Below are 26,662 nucleotides of genomic sequence, written 5' to 3' on the forward strand. Positions count from 1 at the left end.
TCACATGACTTTTTAAACCAAATCAAAGGATTTAGCATACATTAAATCATCTAGGGCATTGGGTTGGGGATTTAGCTCAGTGGTAGAGCGCTTGCTAGGCCTTGCTAAGACCCTGAGTTCAGTCTCCAGCTCCGAAAAAAAAAATCATCCAGGGCATTTGTGGCTAGGTCCTCACTGAGTGATCACCCCATCCAGTTAGCTTGTAACTCCACCCAATGTCAACGATCAAATCTACCACCCAGCCCATGGCCAGGATTCTGGTGGGTCCTGTATCCCCGACTATCTGAAAAACTTCTAAATGATGTTGAGCATACACCAATGACAAGAGAACTCTCTGCCTTATAGACTGTGAAATTTCTTTGGAAAAAGAAACATCTGGGTACCCTTACAGGGTTTAAGAAATATGACCTTACAACAGACAGCTGGATGTAGTCAGGGCAGACTGCCTGGAAGAAGCCTGGCCTTTGTCTTAGCTTGGGCTTCAGCACAGTTTCTTACCCTGAATCCAAGACTGAGGCTTGGGAGTCTTCTGAAGGGTCACTTTGAAGTGGCAAGTGGAGTGAGGCGAGGCCCACATCTGCCACCTCACTCACCAGCCGTCGACTGTCACGCAGCGGACGAGTGGCAGATGCGTTTGGACTGTGCTCAGTTGGAGAACGACTTCCTACGCAAGCGCCTTCAGCAGTGCGAGGAGAGGTTGGACTCAGAGATGAAGGCCCGGACTGAGCTGGAGCAGAAGGTGAGAAAGGGTGGAGGGCCGGGACCCCAGACAACTGGTGTCTTCTCCCCTCCATTGTGAGAGGCTACTGTGTTGTCCGTTCTTGGGGAAGGAGGATCTCTACTGTTGGAACAATAGCTGTCCCTGTGGGATGGAGGGAGTGTTTCTGAGGGAAGGGTGGTGGCCCAACTGCCTACCGTCTAGACCTGTGTCAGAGGTCTGGCTCTGGCAGAAATGGCAAGGATGTAGGCCTTAGGTTCTGGCCTGTAAAGTCACCACAGCATATTGTTAACACTGCAGTCTTAGTCAGTGTTCTATGGCTGTGAAGAGACACCACAACCAAGGCAACCCTTCTAATAGACAGCATTTAAGTGGAGGCCTCTTAACAATTTCAGAGGTTTAGTCTGTTATCATCATGGCCAGGAGCATGGTGCTGGATCAGTAGCTGACAGCTATGTCCTGACCCATAGACAGAGATGGGATTAGAGAAACTGGGACTGGCTTTGGCTTTTGAAACCTCCCAGAACACACCCAGTAATACACTTCCTCCAACTTGGCCACACCTCCTGATCCTTCTAATCCTCTAAGCCATTCCACTCCCTGGTGGCTAAGCGTTCAAACAGATGAGTCTATAGGGACCATTCTCATTCAAACCAGCCCCACCTGCCTTCTCCAGCCCCAGTGGTCTGTTATCTCTGCTTCCCCTAGACCAGAGCCATAGCCTCCAGCCTGTTTCTTCATCCATGAGCTGTACTGTAGGTTAGGCACCCAGAATCCCTTCTGGATTGTTCTACTGTTGCACATGGTGATGTTGAGGTGGACCTTTTGGGTGTGTTCTACATCTCGATTGACCCTTAGGGGTCCTCTGTTCTGGCTTCAATCACCCTGTGCTTGGGAATGTTCCTTTTCCTTCTCTCATGTATGCGTGTGTGTGCTCATGTGCACATGTGTGTATGTGTGTGTGCACTCATATGTATGTGTGTGTGCTTGTGTGCACATGTGTGTATGTGTGTATGTGCACTCATGTGTATGTATGTGTGCTTGTGTGCACATGTGTATGTGTATGTGTGTGTGCATATGTTCACATGTGTGCATGTATGTGTTGAGCTAGGTTTCATTGCACTGATAACCAACTGATTCTAATTTTCCTAATGGTATCCTTTGACATGGGACATGAGAAGGTCCCCTGTCAGAAATACACTTGAAAGGGGCTTGGATTGGGTTTCTTGGGCAAACTTCTTCCTTCATCTATGGCTTCAGGCCTCTCTACCAGTCTAGGCTGGGGGTTCTGGTTAACCTTCTCACTGGTTGCTTCTCTTTGAGAGTCTAAGCCAAGGTCCATCTCCCAGGTCTGTCTGGCCATTCACACACCTCTCCTTCCAACATCTAGTGACTGCTCTCAGCCAGAGCAAGGTGGCCATGATGTGGTTATCTACCTTTACAGCCCTGGTTCTGTGTCATGTGCATATCTAAGCTCCTGGAGCACCCACCCCATTTATGTCTCAGTGCTGGAGACCGAACATAGACTTCACTTGTGCATGCGAGGCAAGCACTCTGCTGTGAAGCTGTACATTACTAGCTTCCGTTTCATTGCTTTTGAGACAGTACCTTGCTACGTTGTCCAGGGTGGCCTTGAACTTGTGATCTTCCTTCCTCATCCAGATGGGGTGACAATCCTATACCACCAGACCCATCTTGCCCTTCTTTCCTGAGAGTGAAGCTCACTGTTAGCAACATCAACTCTCCTGTCTGGATGTTCACTGCGACCATCTGGCCTCTTGACTTGTCTTCCGGCATCTCTCTTCACTGGTCTGCTCGCTCTCTGGTTGTCACTCTACCCTCGGGGTCAAGGCAAATGGCACAGACTCCCTCTGTGCCTCAACACTCCCATGGTCAGTTTCAAATGACCATGCTAAGCCAGGCGTAGGAGCTCAAGAATGCTCTCCTCAGGCCTGGGAGGTAGAAACAGGAGGATCAGGGATTTGAGGTCAGCTTTCTCTGCTTAGCAAGTTCAAGACAATTCCGAGTCACTTGAGGCTGCCTCTGCCTCAAAGGGTAAAATAATCGCTTTTAAGTTGTCAGGAGGGTGGATTTGGGAGAGCTGAGCCTTAAGAGCCCATCCCAGGATCAACTGATCATGTGCTCAAATGTTCAGCACTTTCTCAGCTCAGAACCTTTGCCTGTGCTGCTGCTGCTGCAGCAGCTCAGAGGGTGTTTGCTCCTCTTCTGCCTTGATATTCTCAACCCCAGTGTCAGACCTCAAACACCACTCCACAGAAAGCCCTGGCTGACACAGACTGAGGTGGGAATCCCTTGGCCATCCACCTCCAGTCTGGTACACACCCCACAGGACATGCATCTCTTTATTTCTTGGTTTCTTCCAGTCACTGGAGGAGTCATGGGGTGGGGGGTTCTATTCTTCTACTATGTCCTCAACAGGGGAGAAAATTAAACTGATAGTCTAAAGGGGGAACCAGAAAGGGATGGTCCCTGGGGACCCTATAAAGAGAGGAAGAGAGGTGTGGTAAATCCCCCACCCCCACCCCAAGGAGGATGCTGGTGGAGCTTTTAACAGTCTCTTCCAAGATGGACATGGTTCACACAGAGACAGACGAGGGGGGGGGCAGCAGCCTGGGTCTGTAACGGCGAATTATAGAGTCGTGCCTCTTTCCCTAAGGAAGGGGGATATCCGCACTACATTAAAAAGTCATAAACCCGCAACCCTTTCCGAGCGGCGGGACATAGGAAAACATCTCATTTGCCTTCAAATACTGAATTTAGAATTACAGGCCTCATTAACTCAGAGTTTTGCTTATTTAAAGCAGCCCTTTAATGAGGCCGCTTCTTCAAAGCATGTGTCCTGCATCCCACTCTTTCAAACTAGGGTGTGTGTGTGTGTGTGTGTGTGTGTGTGTGGGTGTGTGTGTGTGTACGTGTGTACACATGTGTGAATATACGTGTGTGCACACGTGTGTATTTATGTGTGTGTATGTGTGCACGCATGTGCGCACATGTATATATATGTGTGTGTATGTGCACACATGCGTGCACATGTGTATATATTTATGTGTGTGCGCACACGCATGCATGCGCATGTGTGTATATATGTGTGTGTATGTGTGCACACATGTGTGTGTATATGTGTGTGTGTGTGTGTGTGTGTGTGTGTGTGTGTGTGTTGGGGAGGGTCTGGGGAAGATGCAGGAGGCTTTGCTCCTGCTTGCTCATGTCCCTGAATGAGCTGTAGGCTTCAGCCCACACCGTGGACCATGCAGTGCTTGCTCCCTAGGGTGCCTGCTCCAATTGGCTGGGGGATGCCCTCTTCATGACTCTGTAATCTTCACAAGTCTCCCCAGATGACAGATCCATCCGTCAATTGCCAAAGTGTCAAGTTGAGGCAGGGCAAGGAAAAATGAATTAAGGGTGTTGGGTGGGAGGTTTAGCCGAGACGAAGCAGAGAGATCATCAAGAGACTGATGGACTCACCACAATGTCCCTCCCAGGAGAGTGGGGCTCAGGGAAACGGTATCCTAGAGCTGACAGGAACTGCTCTGAGGTCCTCCCTCTCCCAGCGTCCCTTTCCTTCTGTGGCACTGACCTTGGAAATGGGGACACCAGCGAACCTCTCTCTTCTTTCCATAGCTAGGGGAGCTGCAGAGTGCTTATGAAGAGGCCAAGAAGACGGCTCACCAACTGAGGCGGAAGTGTCACCACCTCACCTGGGACCTGGAGGACACACGGGTGCTGCTGGAGAACCAGCAGAGCAGGAACCATGATCTGGAGAAGAGACAGAAAAAGTGAGTCCTGTCCCACAGTTAACCGGGCCACCAGGGTGGGCTGCATGGTGCCGGGGTACACTGAGGCCTCTGGTTCCCTTCCTAAGCCTTCCAACTTCTGTCAGCCTTCTTGAGCCCAGGGCACAGCTCCTTCATTCACAACCCCATGTGGAAGGGATTCCTGTCAGGTTCTCAAGACTCCAACCAGGAATGGTTCTTGCTGTTCCTCCCAGCCTGCCTTGTTCCCAGTTACTTTGTGACCTTGGAGAAATTACATGCCCTCTCTGGGCTTCACCATCCCTTTTCCTGAAGGGGTTTATTGTGGAGAGTGTGTAGTAAGCTAGTGTGATGAGAGGGAGCTATGTCTCTTAGGAGACCACACCAGTTCATGTCTGACTGTTCTGCTTTCTGGCTGTGTGATTGATCCCTCTGGATCCTGGGTGCCCATCTATAGATAGCAGTGGCGTCTTTCTTGTGCTGAGAACTATATGATGTGCCCATCCTAGTGAACTGGACTCAGCTGCCCATCCCCAGTGCTGAAAAAGGAGACAAGAAATTTAAAAAGAACTCATCCCCAAATAGGAGTTGCCCTCTTCCTATCGAGGACTCGGACTCTGATCAGTGGGGCAGGTCTGGCAGGATCTGCACCTTACAAGTAAACGCGTGGACAGCTTTGATGGTGCACCTGGACACTGCACTTGCTCTCCTGTGGGGACACTGGCATGACTAGGCAAGAGAGGAGCCAGGACTGTTACCAAGACCCACACCCTCCAGCAGCTGTGGCTCTGAATCCCAGGGCTTGACGTGTCAGTTTGGGATTCTCTCCTGATTGGGGTTGGGGGTGGGAGTAAAGGGTTTCAGGAGGGCCTGCCGCCACAGTAGCAAGTTTCTAAGCCTCTGGTGAAATACTTATGACGAAGTTTTCAGAAGCGTACCAGGTGACAAAGCCTTGGCTTTGCTTGGTTGGTGGCCTCGTTTCCAAGAGGCTGTGGGCAGGATCACACTGTAGTCAGATAAATCCTGAACTATCCGGTTGTTCCCTGTCCTGTTTTCTCTCCTTCCTCTCCTCCTCCCCATCACCCTTCTAGACAGGGTTTCTCTGTGTAGTCCTGGCTGTCCTGGAAATCGTTCTGTAGACCAGGCTGGCCTCAAACACAGAGAGATCCCTCTACCTCTGCCTCCTGAGTGCTGGGATTAAAGGTGTGTGCCACCACCGCCCAGCTCTATACTGTCTCTTGCTTCCATTTATCGGGGCCTATCCTGAGGTGACATCTTCTTCCCAAAATGGCCACCCAAGCATTGTTAACACACTTCCCCCACATGAAGGTTAGCTTCTTTTCACTGGTCCTTCCTTCCACACCCAACCTGGCACATGGGCAAGTCCTCACTCTTGCACAGGAAAAATGACCCGGCTTTGTGCCAGCCACTTGCTATGTGACATTGTCCGGTGACAGTGTTTCTCTAAGCTCAGGATGACTGGCATCTTGGATGCATCCTAGACTTCCACCAGTTTCCAGAGTGTGTCCCTGACAGGCCACAGGCATGACAGGCCATGAACACACTGACAGGGCTTCTCCTACTTGCCAACCCCTCAGTCCTCTTCTGGGAATTCTGCTCCTCCTGAGGGGGTCAACTCTCCGGCAGAGAGGCCTGTAGTTCTTGGCTTATAGAGTCCCTAATCCCCGGGGACTTGCATGGTGTGCCCTCAAAGGACCTCATCTCCCATCCTTGTCTTTCTGTTTCTTCGAACTCACCTGCCTGTAGGGTCCCTCCTGCCACCGTTGGCTCTGGCTTAGAAGTGGGTTTTGATGTTAAAGTCCCCACAACACACATGGAGATCCAGGTAGATGAGTAGTTTAAAGGGAGCCGAGGGACAGCGAACATCTGTTCAGTGGACATGTTGCCTGATCGCCTCTAGTGATATAGAATGTTCCAGAAGAAGCCAGAGACACTTCTGTGTCACTCTCCAGGGCCTTTTCAATCCCGGGGAACTGCCACCCACACCATTCACTGTTCCACACTATGAGAATTCCCCATCCCCATCCTGGCTTCTGTATCAAGTGGTCCAGAATGCTTCCATCTGCGTTTGGAGCCTTGTTGCCATAGATACTCCATGCATGGGTCACAAAGCTTCATTCTAACAGCCGACAGAGTTCTTGAAGAGAACCGTGTGTCACCCCACTGACCCTGAGCCTCCGGGCAGGCCTGGCGCCAGGTGGAGTGAAGGGGTGTGTGCAAACGTGTGTTCCAGAAGTTGGGGGTCTGTAAAAGCCTTTCTTTGGCATCGGGTGTTGTGTTTAAGACAAGGACTCCTCCAGAACGTATTGCCATTTCCTCGTGTGGCTGTGTACCTCACCTGCCCCAGGGCATGGACAGGTAGATTGGCTTCGAGTCTAGGGAAGCTTGGTTCAAGGTTACTTCTGCCACTGTGGAATGTGGGACTCAACCAAGTCTGTCTTACTAAGAGTTTCATTGCTGTCAGGAGACACCATGACCAAGGCAACTCTTATAAAGGACAGCATTTACTTGGGGCTGGCTTACAGGTTCAGAGGTTGAGGTTAGAGTCCATTATCATCAAGGCGGGAACATGGCCATGTCTAGGTAGGCATGGCATAAAGTAGCTCAGAGTTCTACATCTTGATCTGACTGCAACCAGGAGAAACTAAGTCTTCTGCACTGGGTGGAGCTTCAAAGCCCACCCCCACAGTAATGCACTTCCTCCAACAAGACCGTACCTCCGAACAGTGCCACTTCCCATGGGCCAAAAATATTCAGACACCACACTCCACTCCCTGGCCCCCATAGGCTTGTTCAGACATGTGAGTTTATGAGCCTCGGTTTCATTCATGTGCCTTGCTGAGCTGCCCCTTCTCCTCCTGTGGGCCCCTATCACTTACTGGCTCTGCTGTCATAGAGACGGCAGAGACCCCAGCCCAAGGCCCAGGATGTTGGACCTGTCTGATCATCACCATCCTCAAGATTCAGGGACAGCAGACAGAACCTCTGAAATGATGTCACCAACAGCCAATCAGAATGCTTCTGGGCTGTTTTCAGCAGGAGGGCTTCGTAAGGAGAGCTATGATTGGCTTTCTTGGGAGCCTGGGGCTATGGAAGACAGCCGACGTGATGATCTTACACAGGGAGTGGTTGTCAGTAGTGTCCACATGCCAGGTACCACATCAGGATTGCTGGAACTGTGGGACTTCCTGTGCATGACTCAGTCACCCCTCACGGCAGCCTTGTCAAGTTCTCCAGGAGGGACACGCACCCTGATGAGGTGCAAATCTGAGAAACATGAGCAGAGAGTGAATGGCCAGGAAAGTGTCCCCATGGTGGTCAGCTTTGTGGAGGGGCAGGAGCTCCATCGTCTGCCCCGATGACCTGTAGGCTGCTTCCCATTTGCTGATGCTATAGGGCCACTTGAGGAGCAGGCCACCTAGGAGCGCCTGGCATGCCACCCTCAACTAGTGCCTGTCCTTATCGCTTATGACAGGAAATGGGAAACAGGACTGTGGGTACCCGCACACCAGGCAGGGACACTTACATTGAAAACCCTTAGAGAGAGAAGGAGTCTCCAATCCAACAAAATGGATTAGTGTGCCTTCCCCTCCCTCTCTGTCTGTCTCTGTCTCTGTCTCTCTGTGTCTCTGTCTCTTTGTCTCTCTCCCCCTCCTTTCTTCTCTCCTCTTTCTCCCTTTCCCTCTCTTTGTCTCTTTCTCCTCTTTTCTCTCCCCTCTCTTCTCTCTCCCTCTTCTTTTTCCTCTTCCCTTCTTCCTTCCTCTCTCTCTCTCTCCCTTCTCCCGCTCTTTCTTCTCTCCTCTCTCCCTCTGTCCTGTTTCTCTCCCATTTCTCCTTCCTCTAGCATTTTTGTTCTTCATCATAAATATGTATGATTTAATATCCTCTATATTTAAATATACTTTTAATTTTCGTTTAATGTTTTATCTGGTTTCTAATGTTTGGATGGAAATCCTTTAGAAAACTGGAACTCCCTCCATGATTTTCCTGGTGCTCCCCAACCCCATCCCAACAACCCCACACAAGAAAAGCCCATTCATCCCTCCGCCAACCCCTTTTTGTCTTGTGTTTTTAACTCTGCCCACAGTTGACCCTGCCTCAGTTTCCCCTACCATGGTTCCCTATGTATCCATTCTGTTTTGTGCAGGTTTGACTTGCAGCTGGCCCAGGCGCTTGGGGAATCGATGTTTGAGAAGAGCCTCAGGGAGAAAGTGAGTCGAGAGAACAGCGGAGTTCGCTGGGAACTGGGCCAACTACAGCAGCAGCTGGAGGTAAGAAGTGGGGACTCATGACTGTCTGGATTCTCTAGAAATTCCAGCATGCATCTGCTGCAGTGTGCAGAGGAACAGAGCCCTGGGTGGGGGCTGTGCCCCAGGCAGCTGCCAGCGCTGTTCCCAGCATGTCCTCATGACACCCACGGAGGCTGATAGATAATCCTCTATAGCGTGTGCTCTGGCCATGGGCACAGGGTCCCAAGTGCTACCTGGGAGATCCCAGAGGCTCAGCACAGAATAAAACAGAGTGGGTCATGACCTTGTCAGGATCCACAGCCTGCCCAAAGCAGTCCCTGCTATAGAGGGCATTTGTGACATCATTTGCTCTTTATCCTTGGGTGGCTCCTGATACACCCTCAGGGCGACCTGTGCACTCTTCATCCAGCCATTCATCCTCTTCCTGGGAGAGCCTTCAGACTTGGCCCTAGATCCAACTTCCTTATTGGAAGGGTCACTTTTGTGCTCTCTGCCTCCCTGATCCTTCAGCCTGGCCCCAGCTGAGAGTTGACAAGATGCCTGGTTTTCTCTTCCAACAGGACAAGCACTTCCCTTACATGCACTGAGATACAACTCCAGGAAAATCCCTCTCCTTCCATCTGCCAGGGTCCCTCTGAGCCCTCTCAAAGCACAGCCATGCCGGGGGAACTGGGCATGGGGCAAGAGTGGAGGAAGGGCAAGTGGGAACCCAGGTGGTGACGTTAGCTTGTCCTTTCAGCACTGGGGAAACTGAGGCAGGAAGATCCTGAGGCTGAAGTCAGCCTGTGCCGCATGGGAAGACCTTGTCTAATGGTGCTGAACCTGGGAAACAACTAGGCCAGAGGTTGGAGCCCTCCCGGGAGAGGAGCGTGGTCATGTGACCCCACCCCGTGCCCTCTCTTTGTAGCAAAAGGAGCAGGAAGCCTCGAAGCTGAAGCAGGAGGTGGAGAGGCTACAGGGCCAGAAACGGGAGCTGCTGAACTGTGCCTCTGTGGGGAATCAAGGTGTAGCCAGTCTGAAAGAGAGGGTCTGGGAACTGGAGTCCAACGCCCTTGAGCAAGAGAAGGTCCGCAGCCAGCAGGAAAATACCATCAAGCAGCTGGAGCAGGTGAGGAGCTCCCCCTTGTCCAGGGGATGCACCACCCCGGGCAGGGTTCTCACACCGAGGGGTGCCATGGAAACACACTGTGGGGAAGCCAGGTGCTTGCAGGAGTCCCACCCAACAGCCATCCCTTTGCTGCTGCCCGTACTGGACACACCAGTCTCAACAGCATGCTGTCCAGTGCTCCTCCCCAACCGAGTCACAAACTCTGCGGATGGCAGCAGGGGGGTTGTTGGTTGATTGACTGTTTGATCCTCTTGGGATCCCTTGAGAGGGATTTTCCTGGAGTTGTATCTCAGTGCATGTAAGGGAAGTGCTTGTCCTGTTGGAAGAGAAAACCAAGGATGACACCAGGTGCATTGCTGGTTTTCAACACGTAACTGCCGACCAAGTATCTTAACGTTATTGATTACCATCCGTGTATGAGACTCTGCCCTTGACTCTCCCTGATTTCTTCTTGTGGAACCTTATACAGGACATGGGGAGGATCATTTCCTCCACGGATATGGATGAGGATCTATGGATAGAGATAGATAGATAGATAGATAGATAGATAGATAGATAGATAGATAGATAGATAGATAGATGGATAGGGTGAGTGGGTGAGTGGGTGAGTGGGTGGATGATGGGTAGATGGATGAACAGGTGGATGCATAGACAGATGATAGGATAGGATAAGAAAAATGGATGGATAGATGGATAGACAGACAGATAGACAGATAGATAATAGATGTATAGATAAATGATACTAGATGAATAGATAAATGATTGATAGATGGTAGATGGATAGGTATATAGATAAAAGATAGATGATAGGTGATAGATGATGGATGGATAGATGATGGATGATAGATAAGTGATCTAGAGATGAAAGAGGGTGGGGGGTGAGGATCTGAACTGAAGTCCTCAGACCATGAAGCTCAAATGTCTACTTCAGGCACAGAATCTAGGAAGACAAGCCTTCTGGGATTTAGGGAATGTGCAGTAACTGAGGGAATAGGCAGGGATGGAAAATCCGACTCCCAGTGTCCTCAGGGAAGCAGCTGGTTTCCAGGTCCATGCTGAGCCACAGTGTTGAAGGAGTCATGAGACAAGAATAGCAACAGAAAAGGTCTAAATGCAGCAATGTGAACCAGTAAGACACAAGTTAAGTATATGCCAAGAGCCGGTGTGGTGGCTGTAACACCTGCTGCCCCCACAACTCCTGGAGGCTGAGATAGAAAAACCACCACGAGTTCCAAGCCAGCCTGGGTTATGTAGAGAGCTTGAGGCCAGTGTAGGACACAGTGGCATCCTGCCCTTGCAAAGAAAATCCACCATCCAAAAACAGACTCTGTCTTAATTAGGGTTTCATTGCTGTGAACAGACACCATGACCAAGGCAACTCTCATAAGGACAACATTTAACTGGGGCTGGCTTACAGGTTCAGAGGTTCAGTCCATTATCATCAAGGTAGGAACGTGGCAGCGTCCAGGCAGGCATGGTGCAGGAGGAGCTGAGAATTCTACATTTTGATCTGAAGGCAGCTTAAGAGGACTCTCCCATGGGCAGCCAGGAGGAGGCTCCAGATCACGCTGGCCGGACTTAAGCATATATATGAGACCTCAGAGTCCCACCTACACGGTGACACACTTCCTCCAATAAGATCACTCCTTCTACTAGTGCCACTTCTCATGGGCCAAGCATATTGGAACCACCACACTCACTAAGGAGAGATGTGGACAGTGATACACAAAACCCACACCCTTCCTTACACACTTAGTGTCAGGCTAGCATTCCTGGTTTTCAGAGAGATATGGGGTGAAGTTACAGGTGTTTTCCTGTCTCTGCTGAAAGCCACCCAGTTCTTCAAGAGGAGGGAGGTTTCAGTCCTTACCTCTACAGGGACTTCTCATGGAGGATATTTGTACCTGGCAATTCTGTTGAAACCCCACCCACGGTGGGGACACAGGCCAAGTGACAGGAGCAGCTGCAGCACATGGACTCCGTGCATCCCACGAAGCCAGGGTGCCAGCAACTTGCTCAGCCCCACTCCGTATCACAGGAAGGAGCTTCTCAAGTGGAAGGCACAAGTGTGGGAAGCTAAGGGTCGGGGTCTGGAGGGTCTTGGATGCTCGTGAGTGACTGGTGAGTGTAGCTAAACCAGTTGTTTTGTCAAGCACCTCATCTGCACCAGATACCTGATAGATGGACTCTGGTGTTCTCCACCTCCCCAAAGCTCAGAGTCCTGCTGGAATCAAGTGCACCGTGAGCACACTGATCTAGTCTTGGGAAGGACCAGGGGGGTGGTGGGAAAGGGCTCACTAGAGGAAGTGAAAGCTGAAGGCTCAGTCAGAATTGGCTGAGGAAGAGTGTTCCAGGTGAGCTAGACTGCTTCTGCCATGGCCCAGAGGCCACAGATTCGTGCAATACCCAAAGGAAGGCACCCCAGATGGTAGCCCAAGGCAGCTCACCGTCCACAGGATCTCAGTCAAGCCCTGGGTTTTTTTTTTTTTTTTAAGACGGTTCATTCCTTCGATGGGAGCCTTGCCAATCTCCCAGCCCCAGGTCTAATTGATGGAGATTGCACTGTCCGCACAGGAGGGAGTGTCAAGACTGGCAGAGCATTGAGTGGCAGCTCCAGGCTGTGTCCCCAAGCACAGACAAGCCAGCAGGCATTTGCGAAAAACCCGTTATCATTCCTTGAAGATTCCTCCCAGCACCACTGACAGCCACAAGCAGAAACATGAACCTCGAGTAACCTCGAAGGCGGAGACGACCCATCTTCCCAGCTCCCCAGCCCGAACTTAACCCAGAAGGGAGGCTGAGTGGATACTGCACCCCGGCCCTGCACGGCACACATCCTCACAGAAGCCAGGCAGATATTTATTGATCTCAATAAGGCACTTTTTCCTGGGAATTTTATGTTAACTCATATAAGCTTGACATAAATGGTATTGCGGATGTCAGACGTGCCCAAGAGGCTGGGAAAAAAATGAAAAAGAAATATTGTATTTCCTCACACAGCCCCTCATCGGGGATCATCCTCCAATAACCTCTGCCACTGTGTAAGAGCTGCAGTCTTGGTGAGGCTAATTTAGCCAGGCTGTGCCAGGGGCTCTGCACACATCCTCCATTAGTGTCTTCATGCTCCTCCCAACAGTTTAGGGGCCCAGATCTGTTCTTCTGTTTCCTTCCTCTGTCGTCCCCATTAGAGACAACAATGGTTGTCAACTTCTGTCTGAGTTTTAGGTTCCTTGGAGAGCATCAAAGGGATTCTGGGGATGTGCCTAAACCCAGTGAGAGAATGTGACAGACACGAGGGGGGTTGTAACCATAGGAAGGGCAGAGGCAGTGTTGGGGGACCTGGCTGCTTCCTTTGACTTACCAGGGTAGGAGGGATGTGACTAAACTCAGAGGCGTCTGTTAGAAAGATAGGTCAAGGGTAGTGTGGAGGGCTGGGGATATAGGCATGGGGCTGGTGACCTGGGTGTGATGGGGAGAGCTGGGGCTGTGGGCGTGGCGTGAAGGGCTGGATGTGGGCGTGGCATGGAGGACAGGAGCTGTGGGGGTGTGTGGAGGGCTGGATGTGGGCGTGGCATGGAGGGCTGGGGGTGTGGGTGTGGTGTGGAGAGCTGGGGATGTGGGTGTGGTGTGGGGGGATGGAAGTGTGGGGAGATGGAGGTGTGGGCATGATGTGGAGGGCAGGGGCTGTGGGCGTGGCATGGAGGGCTGGATGTGGGAGTGGCCTGGAGGGCTGGGGGTGTGGTGCTGTGCCATGGAGCTTTGAGAGTTTGGTGGACCTTCATACACCATCCTTGTTTGCTGCCCCCAGCTCCGCCAGCGGTTTGAGTTGGAGATTGAGAGGATGAAACAGATGCATCAGAAGGACCGTGAGGACCAGGAGGAAGAGCTGGAGGATGTGCGTCAGTCCTGCCAGAAGCGGGTGCGTGAGTTGTGGCCCCAGGGCACCCCAAGGTCCCACTGGGGAGGATGCTGGGACCCGGGACCTGGGACCCGGAGTCATGCTTGTTCTATGACCAACTGAAACCGCTGTTTGCTGGGGGATTTCAAGAGCCTGGGGCTCCAATTTCTTAGGTGCAATCCCAGAAGCTTCTAGAATTCCAAGCACACTCTTCGCCAAAGGACAGGCTGTGGGTAGAGATGCTGTGGGTGGGAAGCTAGAGGGCCTGTCTGGGTCCCTGCATTGATCCACATGCTTTGCTGACTGACATTCCTTGGCGTTCTGCACCTGAGAACCAGGCTCGCTTTGGTCCTAGTTGGTCTGCTATCTCCCTCACGATTCCCCCCACCCCCTACCCTTACACTCCCCACCCTCAACCCCCCACCCCTGGCACGCATAGGACAGTGGAGACAGCCTTGCCCTGAAGGCAGCTGTGCAGTTTCAGCCTACACTACGCTCACCAGTCTGTGTCAGCCTTTACACGTGTCTGTGGTCCACCATCAGCATCCTCTCCTGTGGTTTTCCTGTGGTTGGACCTTTACTGCTGCTACAGCCCATAAGTTCTCTATTTGATGAGACATGGGTGAATCTCTTTCCTTTAGTAGTGCCCATAGTTCCTGGAGTTTGAGCACCGCTCCCCTCCCCCTTCCCTTTTCCTTCCCTCTCCTTCCTCCTTCACCCCTTCACCCCTTTCTTTCCCTTCCCTCCCCTTTCCCTCCCTCTTTCTTCCCTCTCCTCCCCTCCTCCTTCCCTCTCACTTCCCTCCCCCTTCCTCCTCCTTCCTCCTTCACCCCTTCCTTCCCCCCCTCCATCCTCTTCCCTCCCCTTCCTCCCCCCCCCTCTCCTTCCCTCCCCTCCCCTCTCCTTTCATCCCCTCCCCCCCCCTTCCCTCCCTCCCTCCCCTCTCCTTCCCTTTCTTCCTCTTCCCTTCCCCTCCCTTCCCTCCCTCTCTCCCCTCTCCTTCCCTTTCTTCCTCTTCCCTTCCCCTCCCTTCCCTCCCCTCCCCCTCCTTCCATCCCCTCCCCCTCCCCCTTCCTCCTTTTCTCCCTCTCCCTCCCTTTCCCCCCCTCTCCTCCTCCTTTCCTCTCTCATCCCTTCCCCCATCCTCCCCCTTCCCTCTCCTTCCCCTTCTCTCTTCCTCCTTTCCCTCCCTTCCCCTCCTCTCTCCCTTCTTCCCCCATCCCTCCCCCTTCCCTCCTCCTTCCCTCCTCTCATCACACTTGCAAACCACAGGGAAATATTCTTCACCCTCTCCCAGGAAGTGCTTGACACTGATGTTTTATGATTTGATGATTTGGGGATATTTTTCTAAGTAACTTTTATCTCTTAGAAGCAGACAGGAGCGTGGCAACTATATTTCTTACAGGACTTTTATACTTACACCATTTGTTCATTGGTGTGTGTGTGTGTGTGTGTGTGTGTGTGTGTGTGTGTGTGCCTGCATGCCATGGCATGTATGTGGACATCAGAGGGCAACATATGAGAGTTGTTCTCTCATTTCCTCATGGGCCCTGGGGATTGAGCTCAGGTGGCAATGCCTCTACCTGCCGGGACATCTGGTTGACCCAGGCTGACTGCATTTCTCAGTCAGCTTTTTCTGGACCTAACAAGGCAGAGTGTGGGAGCAGGTGGAAGCTTTCCTCTCCCTGTGACAGATGCTGATGGCGGCTCCCCTGTGGCTGGCAGCCCTCAGTGTCTCCCACAGGAGACAGTTAGTGACCTGAGGGGATGCTGTGGGTGTTTGTTATTGGGGAAAAGGAACTAACCCCTCTTAGGAATGCCTGGTTACCTGTCTGTGACATGAACCGCAGACTGTGTGTGTGGAGGATGGAGGGGGTGGGGTTGAACCATCAGTGGGTCTGCTTGGGAGCCCACCAGCTTCTGCTGGGGTGCTCAAGTAAGGGACCCCTGGTTCATTGGGTAGCAGCGAGGAATCAAAGAGAATTGCAAATTAGGTAAAGAGCTACCACTCAGATGTCTTAGTGGGGCTGTGGGAGGGAAACACTGTATCCCAGGGTGTCTATGAGGATATTCACTGTCATCAATCTGTGACTGGCTCAGGGGTTCTGTTAAAGGCCACCTTGTAGATGGTCACTTCTTATTGTGTCCTTAACAAAGGGAAGAGAAAGAGGAGGAGAAAGAGGTAGATTTGATTTTCTGGTGTCTTCCTCTATAAGGGCACTAATCCTATTGTGGGGTGACTCCCTCACAGCATCCTCCAGCCCTAACCCTCCCAATGGGCCCCATCCCACTGGAAAGTAAAGAGAGCTCCCACAGTCTGTACCACCAATCAGTGTATCCACGTAACACCATGTGTCCCTTGGCTGGAGCCTTTTTCAAGGACCAAGGAAGTGGATGGGTCTCATAACGGGCTGCGTGGTACCTAGCCTGAAGAAGTCGGAGGACTAGGGGAGAGGAAATAGTTCAGTGGGTCATATGCTTGCGACACAGGTGTGAAGACCTGAGTGACTCCGGGTCTGGCAGGCAGACAGACACAGGAGGATTCTGGGAGCTTGAGGGCTCAGTCTAGTTGATGGGGGTGGGTCCAAGATTCATTGAGAGATGGTGTCTCAAAATATAATGTAAAGAAGAGAATGATACATGAAGACACCAGGCATCACATTCTGGCCTCCTCATGTGCCCACGCCATTCAGCATGTACCTGCACACACTCCTGCACGTGCATGCATGCACACACGCTAGAACTCCACATGCTAAGACTTGAAAGTATTTAAGCAGTGGCCATGACTGCAAACTTCACAATGTGCGGCAAAGGGCTCCCCCAATCTGACCAGCTCACACATTCCTTGCCTTCCAGGTTCCAAGCTTTTAGATCCCTAGGTTGCTTCACAGGTATAACCCTCCAAATCACTAGGCAGCATTAGAGTATGGCTCTAGGCTGCATGTCACCTCCTCCCAGGGCCCTGGCTCTGCTGCTCAGGACGCATCCAAGGGTGCTCACATCTGTCCTGTGCGTCCACAGCTCCGTCAGCTGGAGATGCAGTTGGAGCAGGAATATGAAGAGAAACAGGCGGCTCTCCACGAGAAGCATGACCTGGAAGGCTTGATTGGAACCCTGTGTGACCAGGTAAGGCACGCACAGTGGGGACATCCGAGGGCCCCATGAGATGGCTGGATGCACGAGAAAGCTAGCCACCAGGGGAGATCCTTTAGTCTTTGGGAAGGGCCAAGGTCAGGCCTCCCCCTGTGTCCTCAGAGTGCATGGTGCTCCATCCACCCTTCCCACCGGCTCTTTGAAACTCTAAGGAGCTGGTGACTAGCAGCTCTTCAAAGAACAGAGGAAGTAAACAGAGTGGCCTCAGTCAGGAGGGGCAGATGAAGCAACATGGCTGTCAGTGGCTGTTGGTAGTCAACTGTGAACAATGCTTACACTAAGGGGCTGGGTAGAGATGGCTGCCATGCTCACAGCTAGCCTTGTAGGGACGAGGTTTTTCCAGGACTGGGAGCCAGGCAGGAGTGTCTGCTACCTTTGCTGTCTGTCTGTCCATCTGTCCGTCTCTCTCTCTCTCTCTCTCTCTCTCTCTCTCTCTCTCTCTCTCTCTGTGTGTGTGTGTGTGTGTGTGTGTGTGTGTGTGTGTGTGTGTGTGTGTGTCTTGGTGGCTTGTTAATGGCTCCAAGCTTGTAGATTAGCAGGGACCCTCAGGCCTGTCCCTGGGGACCTCAGCCTGTCTCTGTGGCATTCTGAAAACGGTGCATGGTAGGGGCTGTATGTGGGATGCTGAGCATACCACCCACCATAAGCTGCCGCAGTGTGTACTGTAATTTCCCAGAGCCGGCACTGTGGGTCCCTTGTCTCTGAGAAAGCTGTGCAGTCTCGTCTCCGTGACTCATCTGGTCATGTCGATTGGCTTCTGTACGTTCTGGGAATCATTCATGATCTGTGTACAAACGCCAATCAGTTCCTGATAATCCAGGTTTCAATAGCTCTGCCTGTGGATAGCCCACACCCTTGTTGATAATGCCCTTCAGTTGATAAAGTGTTTCTAGTGCAGCCAAGCAGATCACATTTACACCTTATGCTTCCCTACTTTAAAGTCGCCTTCCTTAATTTCAGTTCATATTTTACCATATGCCTTAAAAGCTCCAGACTCCTTTTTGTGCATATAATTAGGTCTTAATCCATCTTATGTAGGTGTGTGGTATGAAGTAGGTACCTATGTTTTCCTTCCCACCCCTCCCTCCACCGTCCCTCACGCCGTGGGTGTGTACCCATCCCCGTGTTACTGGCTTCACGCTCCTCTCTGTTCCTGCACAATCTGGTCCTGCTGGCTAGCTTTCGATAAACGACGGTGTCCTAGATAGCTTTAACCATTCAACACAGGCACAAGTCACCTCAGGAAGGAGTCACAGTTGAGGGATTTACCAAAACAGCGGCAAAGGATGTCAGGGTCTGGAGAGCCCTTGCTACTTTTGCAGAGGACCCAAGTCCTGTCCCCAGTGGCTCTCAACTGTCTGGCATTTTATCTCCATGGTATGCAAAGCCCCTTCTAGCCTCTGCAGGCACAAGGCCATGCACGTGGTACATAGGGATTCATGTGGGCAAACACGGCCGTGTGCCATAAATAATTTTGAAAAATGAAAGTAAAAGAAGGCTTCCATGAGGAAACGAGGCTCATTGGAGCGACTGATTTGCAGGTTAGACTGGAGAGAGCTGTCAGCTTCAAGTTAAAACTCTGCTGTTGACCCCAGCCCTACCCCGTCTCTCTTTACCTACAATGCTTATTTCTCAACCATGGGCGTCACAAGCGTCTTAATTAGCTTTATCTCCAGGAAACTCTTGGTTTCCACCACTTCATGACCAGTGCTTGTTCTGCATTTTGATTTTTATTTAATCGTCTTATGTGGCCCGTGAGACACCTCCACGGTCTTAGCGTTGCTGAGTTCCTTGTTTTGTAATATTTCATCTGTTGATTATTTTAGGCCCTTCTACGTTCAAGATCTTACCATTTGGGAATGAGAACAATTTTGCCCCTTTGGACAAAGGAAAAATTCTTAACTGTTTCCAAGAGGAACGGGCAGTTGGTTCTCCTCCAACTTACCCACTGGCCTCAGCCACACAGGGACTTACTAGCAAATGCGCCTTTCGACCCCTGGCTCGATGTGGATGCCACTAAGGCTTGGTCATGTCACTGTTTCCACTGTGCGTGTGATCAGTAACTCTTGTCCGGTTAAATCTTCACCCTCTTGGAGTTTTCTAGTATTAAAAACAAAACAAAACAAAACAAAACAACACAGTTAAGTCTTACCTCGTGCTGCTGTTCAATGGAGACTCCACCATGAGTCACTTCTCCTGTGGAGGAACACAGCGTCTCCCACATTGTTCTATTTGGCACTCTGATTTAACAAGAGTTCAAGGCCAGCCTTGGCTACTTGAGACCATTTTTTTTTTTTAAGCAAAAGGTTATAGGTCCCATTAACTAGAAACACGTGCTTCAAGAATCACTGAGCTCTCAGAATGGTGCTTCATTCACATTAATCTAAGGAGGCTCTCCCTCCACCCTCCTCTCTTCTCCAGCCTCCCCCTCCTCCTCCCTCCTCCTCCCTCCTCCTCCCTCCTCCTCCCTCCTCCTCCCTCCTCCTCCCTCCTCCTCCTTCCTCCCTCCTTTTCTCCCCCCTCTTCCCTCTTCTCCCCTCCCTCCTAATTCCTCTACCTTCCTCCCTCCTCCCTCTTCTCCCCTTCCTCCCTCTTCCACCCTCCTCCACCCTTCTCCCTCCTCCCTCCTCTTTCTCCCTCTCCTCCTCCCTCCTCTTCATCCCTCCCTCCTCCCTCCTCCTTCCTCCCTCTTCCCTCCTCCTTCTTCCCACCTCTCTCCTCCACCTTCCCCCTCCCTATGATAATTAAGATGGGGAGGACAGCTCGGTCTGAGGTTTTCTCGTGGATTCTGTTAGCAGAAGGCCGGACAAGGCCGGCAATGCCAACATTTCAAGGGGCAGCAGAGGCAGCATCATTGGTGACTATGCTCATAGCCATTTCAATGGCGAAGCCAGTCGGTGCCAGCTTGTTTCTTAGGAAAGCTGTAGCCAGAAGGGAAGCATGCAGACAGAGGAGAGAAGCCCAGAGTCTGCACATATTGTGGAAAAACCCGATTGTGGAGCAGGAGAATCGGGACTTCTGGAGATAGTCTCATTAGGTGCTGCGGGGCAGTGGTTAGAGACCCAAATGCTAAGCTGAGACCCTTGGGTTCTCCATATACACTTGGCAGCACTGTGACTCTGGCGCGTGCAGTGTCCCTTTGTTCTGAGAGCCCCAGACTGCCCCTTACTATGTGACCTGCCCCCATCCCACCCCAAGGTTATCAGTCCACTGGGCCAGTCACATGGCAGTTCACATGCCAGCCAGCCTACTCTCTCACTGGCTCCTGAAGTGCCCCTTCTACCTGGGGCGCCCTCCCTGTGCCTCTAGCTCCTAGCAGCTAGCCCCGATTTCCAGTGCTGTCTCCTCTGTGCCTCAGTGCCATGTCTTGTAAAAACAGAAAACGTGGGGCTGGAGAGATGGCTCTGTGGTCCAGCGCACTGGTTGCCCTTGCAGAGGACCTGGGTTCAATTCCCAGCACCCACACTTTAAACCACAACCACCTGTAACTTCAGTTCTAGAGGATTTGAGGACTCTCCTGGCATCCACGTGTACTAGGCAAATGCAAGGTACACAGACATAGGTGCAGGCAAGATGTGCATTCAGTGAAATATGATGATGGTGGTGGCGGTGATGGTGATGATGGTGGCGGTGGTGAGGATTGTGGTGGTGGTGAGGATGATGGTGGTGGTGAGGATGATGATGGTGATGGTGGTGGTGGTGAGGATGATGATGGTGATGATGGTGGTGGTGGTGGTGAGGATGATGATGGTGGTGATGGTGGCGGTGAAATTGGCAGTAAACACACCTCCCTGATGATATAACTTCCTAAAGTTGCCTCTTTCTTGCCACACCAGCTCAGCTCATACCCCAACTCTCTCTCTCCTGGGCAAATCACCCCTATCAACCTCAGTCCTCTCACCTGTGCAATGAAGATAATGAGCTCATGGCGGGGATTAAGTGTTACTCACCCCTCAAAGTATTTAGAATCGTTGGAGAATCATTGGAGGTGCTTAGAATGCCCTCCATAAATGTAAGCTAGTCTAACGTTCACAAAGGCAATAACAATAATAACAATGTGTATTTCTAAGGGATTGTCACAGCAGTTAAGTGCTACCGCACATGACAGGGGGTGGTGGGGTGCCCAGACTGCAGCTCAGCTCAGCTCAGCGCTGCTCCTGATCTCCATCCCTCTGGCTGTGTATTTATACCACGGACCAGTGTTTTAAATTTACCACAGTAATCCATCCGAGGGAGGAGACGCTGTATTCTAAAAGCCAACTCATTTTTTCAAAGAATCCCAAGCTGGCCGTGGAGAAATCGTGACATGAAATCTCTGTGCACACATGCCAGGTCACGGAGCACTTGCCGTAATCCTGTGTTTGTAAAGCACTTGGCGCGCAGTGTTCTGCCACCCCTTATCACGCCAGATCCTTCTCTTATCTTAACACAGAAAAGGGGATTTATCAAAGCCCTCTTCTTAGAGATGGGAAGCCCCAATTCAGTCGGGTGGCGAGCCATCGTTCCTGCTGCCAGCGAATGCTGTGTTGAAGCTTAAAGCACAAGTCACCTCATTCTTAATCTTTGTTCCTTCTAGAACACTCTTGGGCATCTTTGCGTCCCGGGAGAGGCATTTGGCAGGCAGGCAGAGATCCACAACATGTAAAAGCCAATCCAAAACCCGGTGGCTCTCACCTCGCTGATGCTGTGACTCTTTAATAGTACAGTTCCTCATGAGGTGACCCCCCCAACCAAAGAAATATCTTCATCGCTACTTCAAAATTGTAATTTTGCTACTGTTGTGCATTGTGATGTAAATCTCTGTTTTCTGGTGGTCTTAGGCAACCCATGAAAGGGTCTTTGACCACAAAGGGATCATGACCCACAAGTTGAGAACCGTGGGGTGCCATGAAGAGACACGAACCTCATTCTCTTTAGTGTCCCGTCTATCAGGTGGCCCTGTGTTCTTTGCTCTGGCCCTTGGATGTTCCTAGAATAAAGGAGCTTGCTTGTGTCTTTAGGGGATACTAACCAAATTCATGTAAGGTTCCAGTCCAATCCTGTTCATCCCAGGATGCACTCATCTCAGCCTCTGGGAGTCAAGACCTCAGAGACCAGATGTGGCATCTTTGTGACCTTCCAATTCACTATTCCCTGACGAAATCAGAATTCCTCAGAGAGGAATTTGTCCACTTCTGGGTAAAATTCCATCCATAGAAAGCAGGTCACAGGTCTGCCTTTTAATCAGCAAAGGCTTCATATATCAAAAGCTTCATTTAGGGCTTTGGGAGGATCATAGTTGCTGTTTCCTGAGAGTCATGATAGACTCTACAGCAACCTGCAGCATAGCAGGAGGTGAAACAGAGAGGGTCTCTGTGTAGATCAGTGGACCCCTCCCCAACCCCAAGTATCACCAGATCTTCAGTAAGCCCTGCAGGGGGCTCCTCGTGCCTATTCCAAAGAGCCTGGGCATCAACCAGGGGCTCACTTGGCATGGAAGCTCTTGAGGCAGAGAACAGAAGAAAAGGGCTGGGCCTTCCAGGTTATAGTGATGCTGGTGGAGTACAAGGTACTGTGGCAACCCTAGGCATGAGAGGCTAAGCACTTGAGGCTGAGCAAGTGTCTAGTTTCATAGCATCCCAGTGTTGGTGTTATCCTGTATTGTAGATGAGACTCATGGAAAACAGTATCTCTCTGTTGTTTTGTTTTGAGGTATGCAGATACACTGTAGTCCAGACTGGCCTCCAATTCCCAGCAATCCCCCTGCCTTGGAGAAAACAGTATCTTTCTGTTATTTTGTTTTGAGATACATTGTAGCCCAGGCTCACTTTCAATTCTCAGGAGTCCTCCTGCCTTGGCTTCACAAGCTCCAGTTTTAAAGATATGGGCCACCAAGCCATGGGAGAGTCGAGATTGAGCCCGTGAGCTCAGTTCCTAAGAACCTTTGTTCTGGCTACTGCCTTACCATCTAAACTAGCCTTCCCTTGACTTCCAGATTGGTCACCGTGACTTCGATGTAGAAAAGCGTCTCCGAAGAGACCTCAGGAGGACACACGCTCTGTTGTCTGATGTTCAACTCCTTCTGGCCACTATCGAAGACAGCAAGACATCAATCAGCAAGGAAGAGCTGGAGAAGGTGCACAGCCAGGTGAGTGCAGTGCCCTCATAGGGAGAGGGGCTCATCTGAGGGAACAGCCTGAGGCTTCCCCAGACCTTCAGGGAGGTGGAGATGTGGGCTAGGAAGTCACTTGGCAATGAGAGGCAAGGGGCAGGATGTGTTCACTTCTGTTGGGTATAGCCACTTGTTTCTTTTTGGAGGGCATGAGCAGGTTAGGGCTGGGGCAAACAGGCTGAGGCTAGTGTATGTGAGTGAATGGATGCTTTTGGGGCTGACTATAGACGATAGTTGCTGAGCTAATGTTGCAAACTCAGCTCCTCAAAGAATCAAGAATAGCTGTGACTATCTATTCAGATGCTGATGATGTGGGTCAAGGTTTCCTGTGGGCTACCACCCAACACTGGTTGGAATCCCTTCCCCACCTCCTCCATGTACTGCATTCTCTGTGCTCATTATCTATCAACTGGCATCTCTGGACAGCTCAGTATCTTGTGTTGGCCAATAAGCAGAGGCTTACTCAAGGGTTCCGATGGTTCACTTCATAATCACTTGTCCCCATCCCTGTGGGTCTGTGCTGAAGCAGAGCACCGTGGTTGAGAGGGTATTGGAGAGTGGACATACTCTCCTCATGGCCAGAAAGGAGACAGGAAGGGAGGGTTAGAGAGGAAAGGAGAGAGGGAGGGAGAAGGAGAGGGAGAGTTTGGGGAAGGAACATCAAACAAAGCTCCACCAGCCCAGAAGACACTGGGCTACCCATCCCACACTCTGTCCCTCTTTCCCTCATGGGTGATTCTTATCCTGGTGACCACCATTACCCAGGTCTTCATTGTTTGAACACTACAAGTCCTGCGTCCTGGACAAGGCAGGGCACTCAATGACTTCATGTCCCCTCCATGAGTACATTGGAGCCAGTGGCACTTAGTCACCATGAGAGCTTCAAAGAGGTTGAGCATCGCCCCATGCCCATTTTATAGATGGGGACATTTTGCACAGTAATGGTGATATATGTGGTTATGTAACACAGTGAGGAGACAGAGCCAAGACCTAGCATGTTTGACTCTGAGTGCAGAACCTAGGTCTCTCTTGTCACATTGAATCTTCCTGCTCATTGGAGGAGAGTGGGGAGACCTGGATATCTTGGCTCATCTGTAGAGTGAGAACCTCACACTCACCCAGTCCTCTCAGGGTGAGGACCTCACATCCCTGTTCCTGCCTCTCAGCCTATAAATCTCCTCTACCCTCAGGCGAGTTTTCTGACAAGGGAACCTGGGGTGCCCCTCCTCACCCTGCTGGAGAGTATTTCTGTGTCCCTCTACAGGGTTAAGATGTGTGTTCCCAGAAATAATCCTTTTGTGGGGGTAGCTTGTGCGGCATCAAAGGGCCTCATTCTTCTGAGAGTCCTCTTTCCTGCTCTGTGTATCTGGCTCCCATCAAAGGGATCCACAGCCTTGGCTCTCTGCTGCTGTTGTCATGGAAATCACCGTAGGAATGGAGCTCCTGGACCAGAGGTCATGAGGTGCAGTTGCTTTTGCTTGTGACACATGTGTCTGGATACAAGGAAGGGAACTAATTAGATAAGGCACTGATGACTCCCGGAACCACTGCAGCTCCTGGCTGGTGTCTGGCATTTGTCCTATGCCTGAAGGCCCCAGGGACAGAGGCAGGCAGTGCAGGCAAGGAGAGGAGGGGGAAGGAGAGCAAGCCGACTTGGCATGTAGCTGCTGTGTACAGCACACGGTTGCTCGTTGGGTGTTTATATAGCACCCACTGCATGACACAGGATGGGTAAGATACAGGAAGGGTGGTTAAGACAGGTGAGGTACCAGCCCTGTGACATTCATATCCGGCGGAAAATCCCAACAGTGGCACAGGTATATGCAATGGCCTGGCTCTGAGGGAGGAAGAAAGAAGCAAGGTCCTGGGTAGGGAAGCACAGGCTCTCTTACCAAGGGCCAAGACCTTATACCCGGAGGAAGGGAAGCAAGAAGGGAAGGGTAAGAAAGGAGTCACTGGCACCTTCAAGCAGAACCTGACTCCTGTTCTGGATTGCTGAGGCTTGCAGGCGAGACTTGGCTGCACACAGTGCGTGTCGTTTCAGATGATCCCTGCGACTGCCTAGGCAGGTGGGCGATTTCTGTATTCAGTCCATCGCACTCATGAGAAGCCAGGATCTAAGAGACAGACTGAGCACTTTACCCAGGGGCACACACCGAGACGTGCCTGGCCTGTGGGTGTCAGCCATCCCGAGTGCTTGAACCTCTGCTCACCTGCTGTGATCCTGTTAACCTGAGTCAAGGGCCTGCTACAGAGCAGGCTCGACCTCATAGCCCTGAACACAGCTGCAGCTCAGCAAGCCGGGCATTGTTCTAAATTAGCACCTTTCAGGCCCTCTCTCCTTTGCTCTCTCTTGTTAGGTCCCGGTTTAAAACAACCTGCTCTCTGGTGTTTTATTTGTTTGTTTAAAGGCAGGGTTCCTGTCTCGGCCAGAACTGTGTCCTTCTTTTTTTTTTTTGTTTTGGTTCTTTTTTTCGGAGCTGGGGACTGAACCCAGGGCCTTGCGCGTCCTAGGCAAGCGCTCTACTACTGAGCTAAATCCCCAACCCCAGAACTGTGTCCTTCTTATACACCAGCACTGTGACAAGGTTCCTTTAGACAGAGTATCTCCCCATGTGGGTGGATACCCCTATGTCAGTCAGCACCAGAGGTTCATGCTCCTCCCGAGAACCCCTAAGGCGTGGGCATGAAATAGGGGGTTCAAATCCTGCCTGGCTGACCCTGAGCTAGCTCCTACCTTTCGAGGATATCGGATCACAGAATCCATAGAATTCCCTTCGTTAAGACCTCCAGCATGGGGGGGTGGGGTACATCTGGCAGAGTGCTCTCCTAGCATGTATGAAGCCCTGGAGAGGGTAGCTTCCATCCCGGTGCCACATAAACTCCTCAGATCTTGGAACACGAAGGCAGGAGGACCAGAAGTTTAAGGTCATCCTTAGCTACATAGCAAGTTTGAGGCCAACCTGGGCTACACGAGGCCTTATAATATAAGAACCTCACCCCTAAATAAACCCCTCTGGCACATCAGGTCAGAAAGAGCCCTGACTGGCAGCTCCCTCCTCCACACACCTGTACCTGGCTGCAGGGGAGGGCTGTGCATTTGGTTTCTGGGTGCAGTGTTTTATAAAGTGCTAATTAACTCCCGAGGGACGTGTTCACCAAAACTAAACGGGAAACACGCCATCCCAACAACTGAGATTAGTAATTGAGGTAGGGGTTGCACTAATAACATCTGTGAGACCGGGGCTCGCAGGGGCTAGCACCTGCTCTGAGGAGAGCTGAAGCTGGCGGCAGCTCCCAGGGCACTGGTTAGTTACCTGTTTGTTTATGCGTTGATCCTTGTCTGTGACCTCCCTTCCCAGAGGAAGCATGTGATTGGCTTCGGTTAACCGGGGAGTGGGTTTTGCACCGAAAGCTCCATTGTTTACCGAGGTCTTGCTCAGAGTCCTGCTTGCTCCTGCCACCGTAGGTCTCTAGCAGTTCCTCTGGCAGAGCTTCCAATCAGTCTCCTGTGCTCTCTCTGCCCTTGTCAAATGTGACCTGTGTATGTCCTTGCCAGGAATTCTCTCTCTGCTGGCTTTGTGTCTTCC

The 26,662-nt window shown here is 51.3% G+C and overlaps 1 protein-coding gene across 1 annotated transcript in view; it reads left to right on the plus strand.

The window, feature by feature from the left end:
• Myo18b (myosin XVIIIB) overlaps positions 1-26,662 on the plus strand; it is a 194,338-nt gene that overhangs the window by 79,758 nt on the left and 87,918 nt on the right. The window contains exons 27-33 of the mRNA XM_032886778.1: positions 615-739; positions 4,361-4,515; positions 8,660-8,783; positions 9,670-9,870; positions 13,679-13,789; positions 16,790-16,894; positions 22,896-23,048. Coding sequence (XP_032742669.1) covers positions 615-739; positions 4,361-4,515; positions 8,660-8,783; positions 9,670-9,870; positions 13,679-13,789; positions 16,790-16,894; positions 22,896-23,048 — 974 coding nt within the window. The remainder of the gene's footprint in view (positions 1-614; positions 740-4,360; positions 4,516-8,659; positions 8,784-9,669; positions 9,871-13,678; positions 13,790-16,789; positions 16,895-22,895; positions 23,049-26,662) is intronic.

The sequence above is a fragment of the Rattus rattus genome, chromosome 16 (assembly GCF_011064425.1).
Source record: "Rattus rattus isolate New Zealand chromosome 16, Rrattus_CSIRO_v1, whole genome shotgun sequence".
NCBI classification, from domain to species: domain Eukaryota; kingdom Metazoa; phylum Chordata; class Mammalia; order Rodentia; family Muridae; genus Rattus; species Rattus rattus.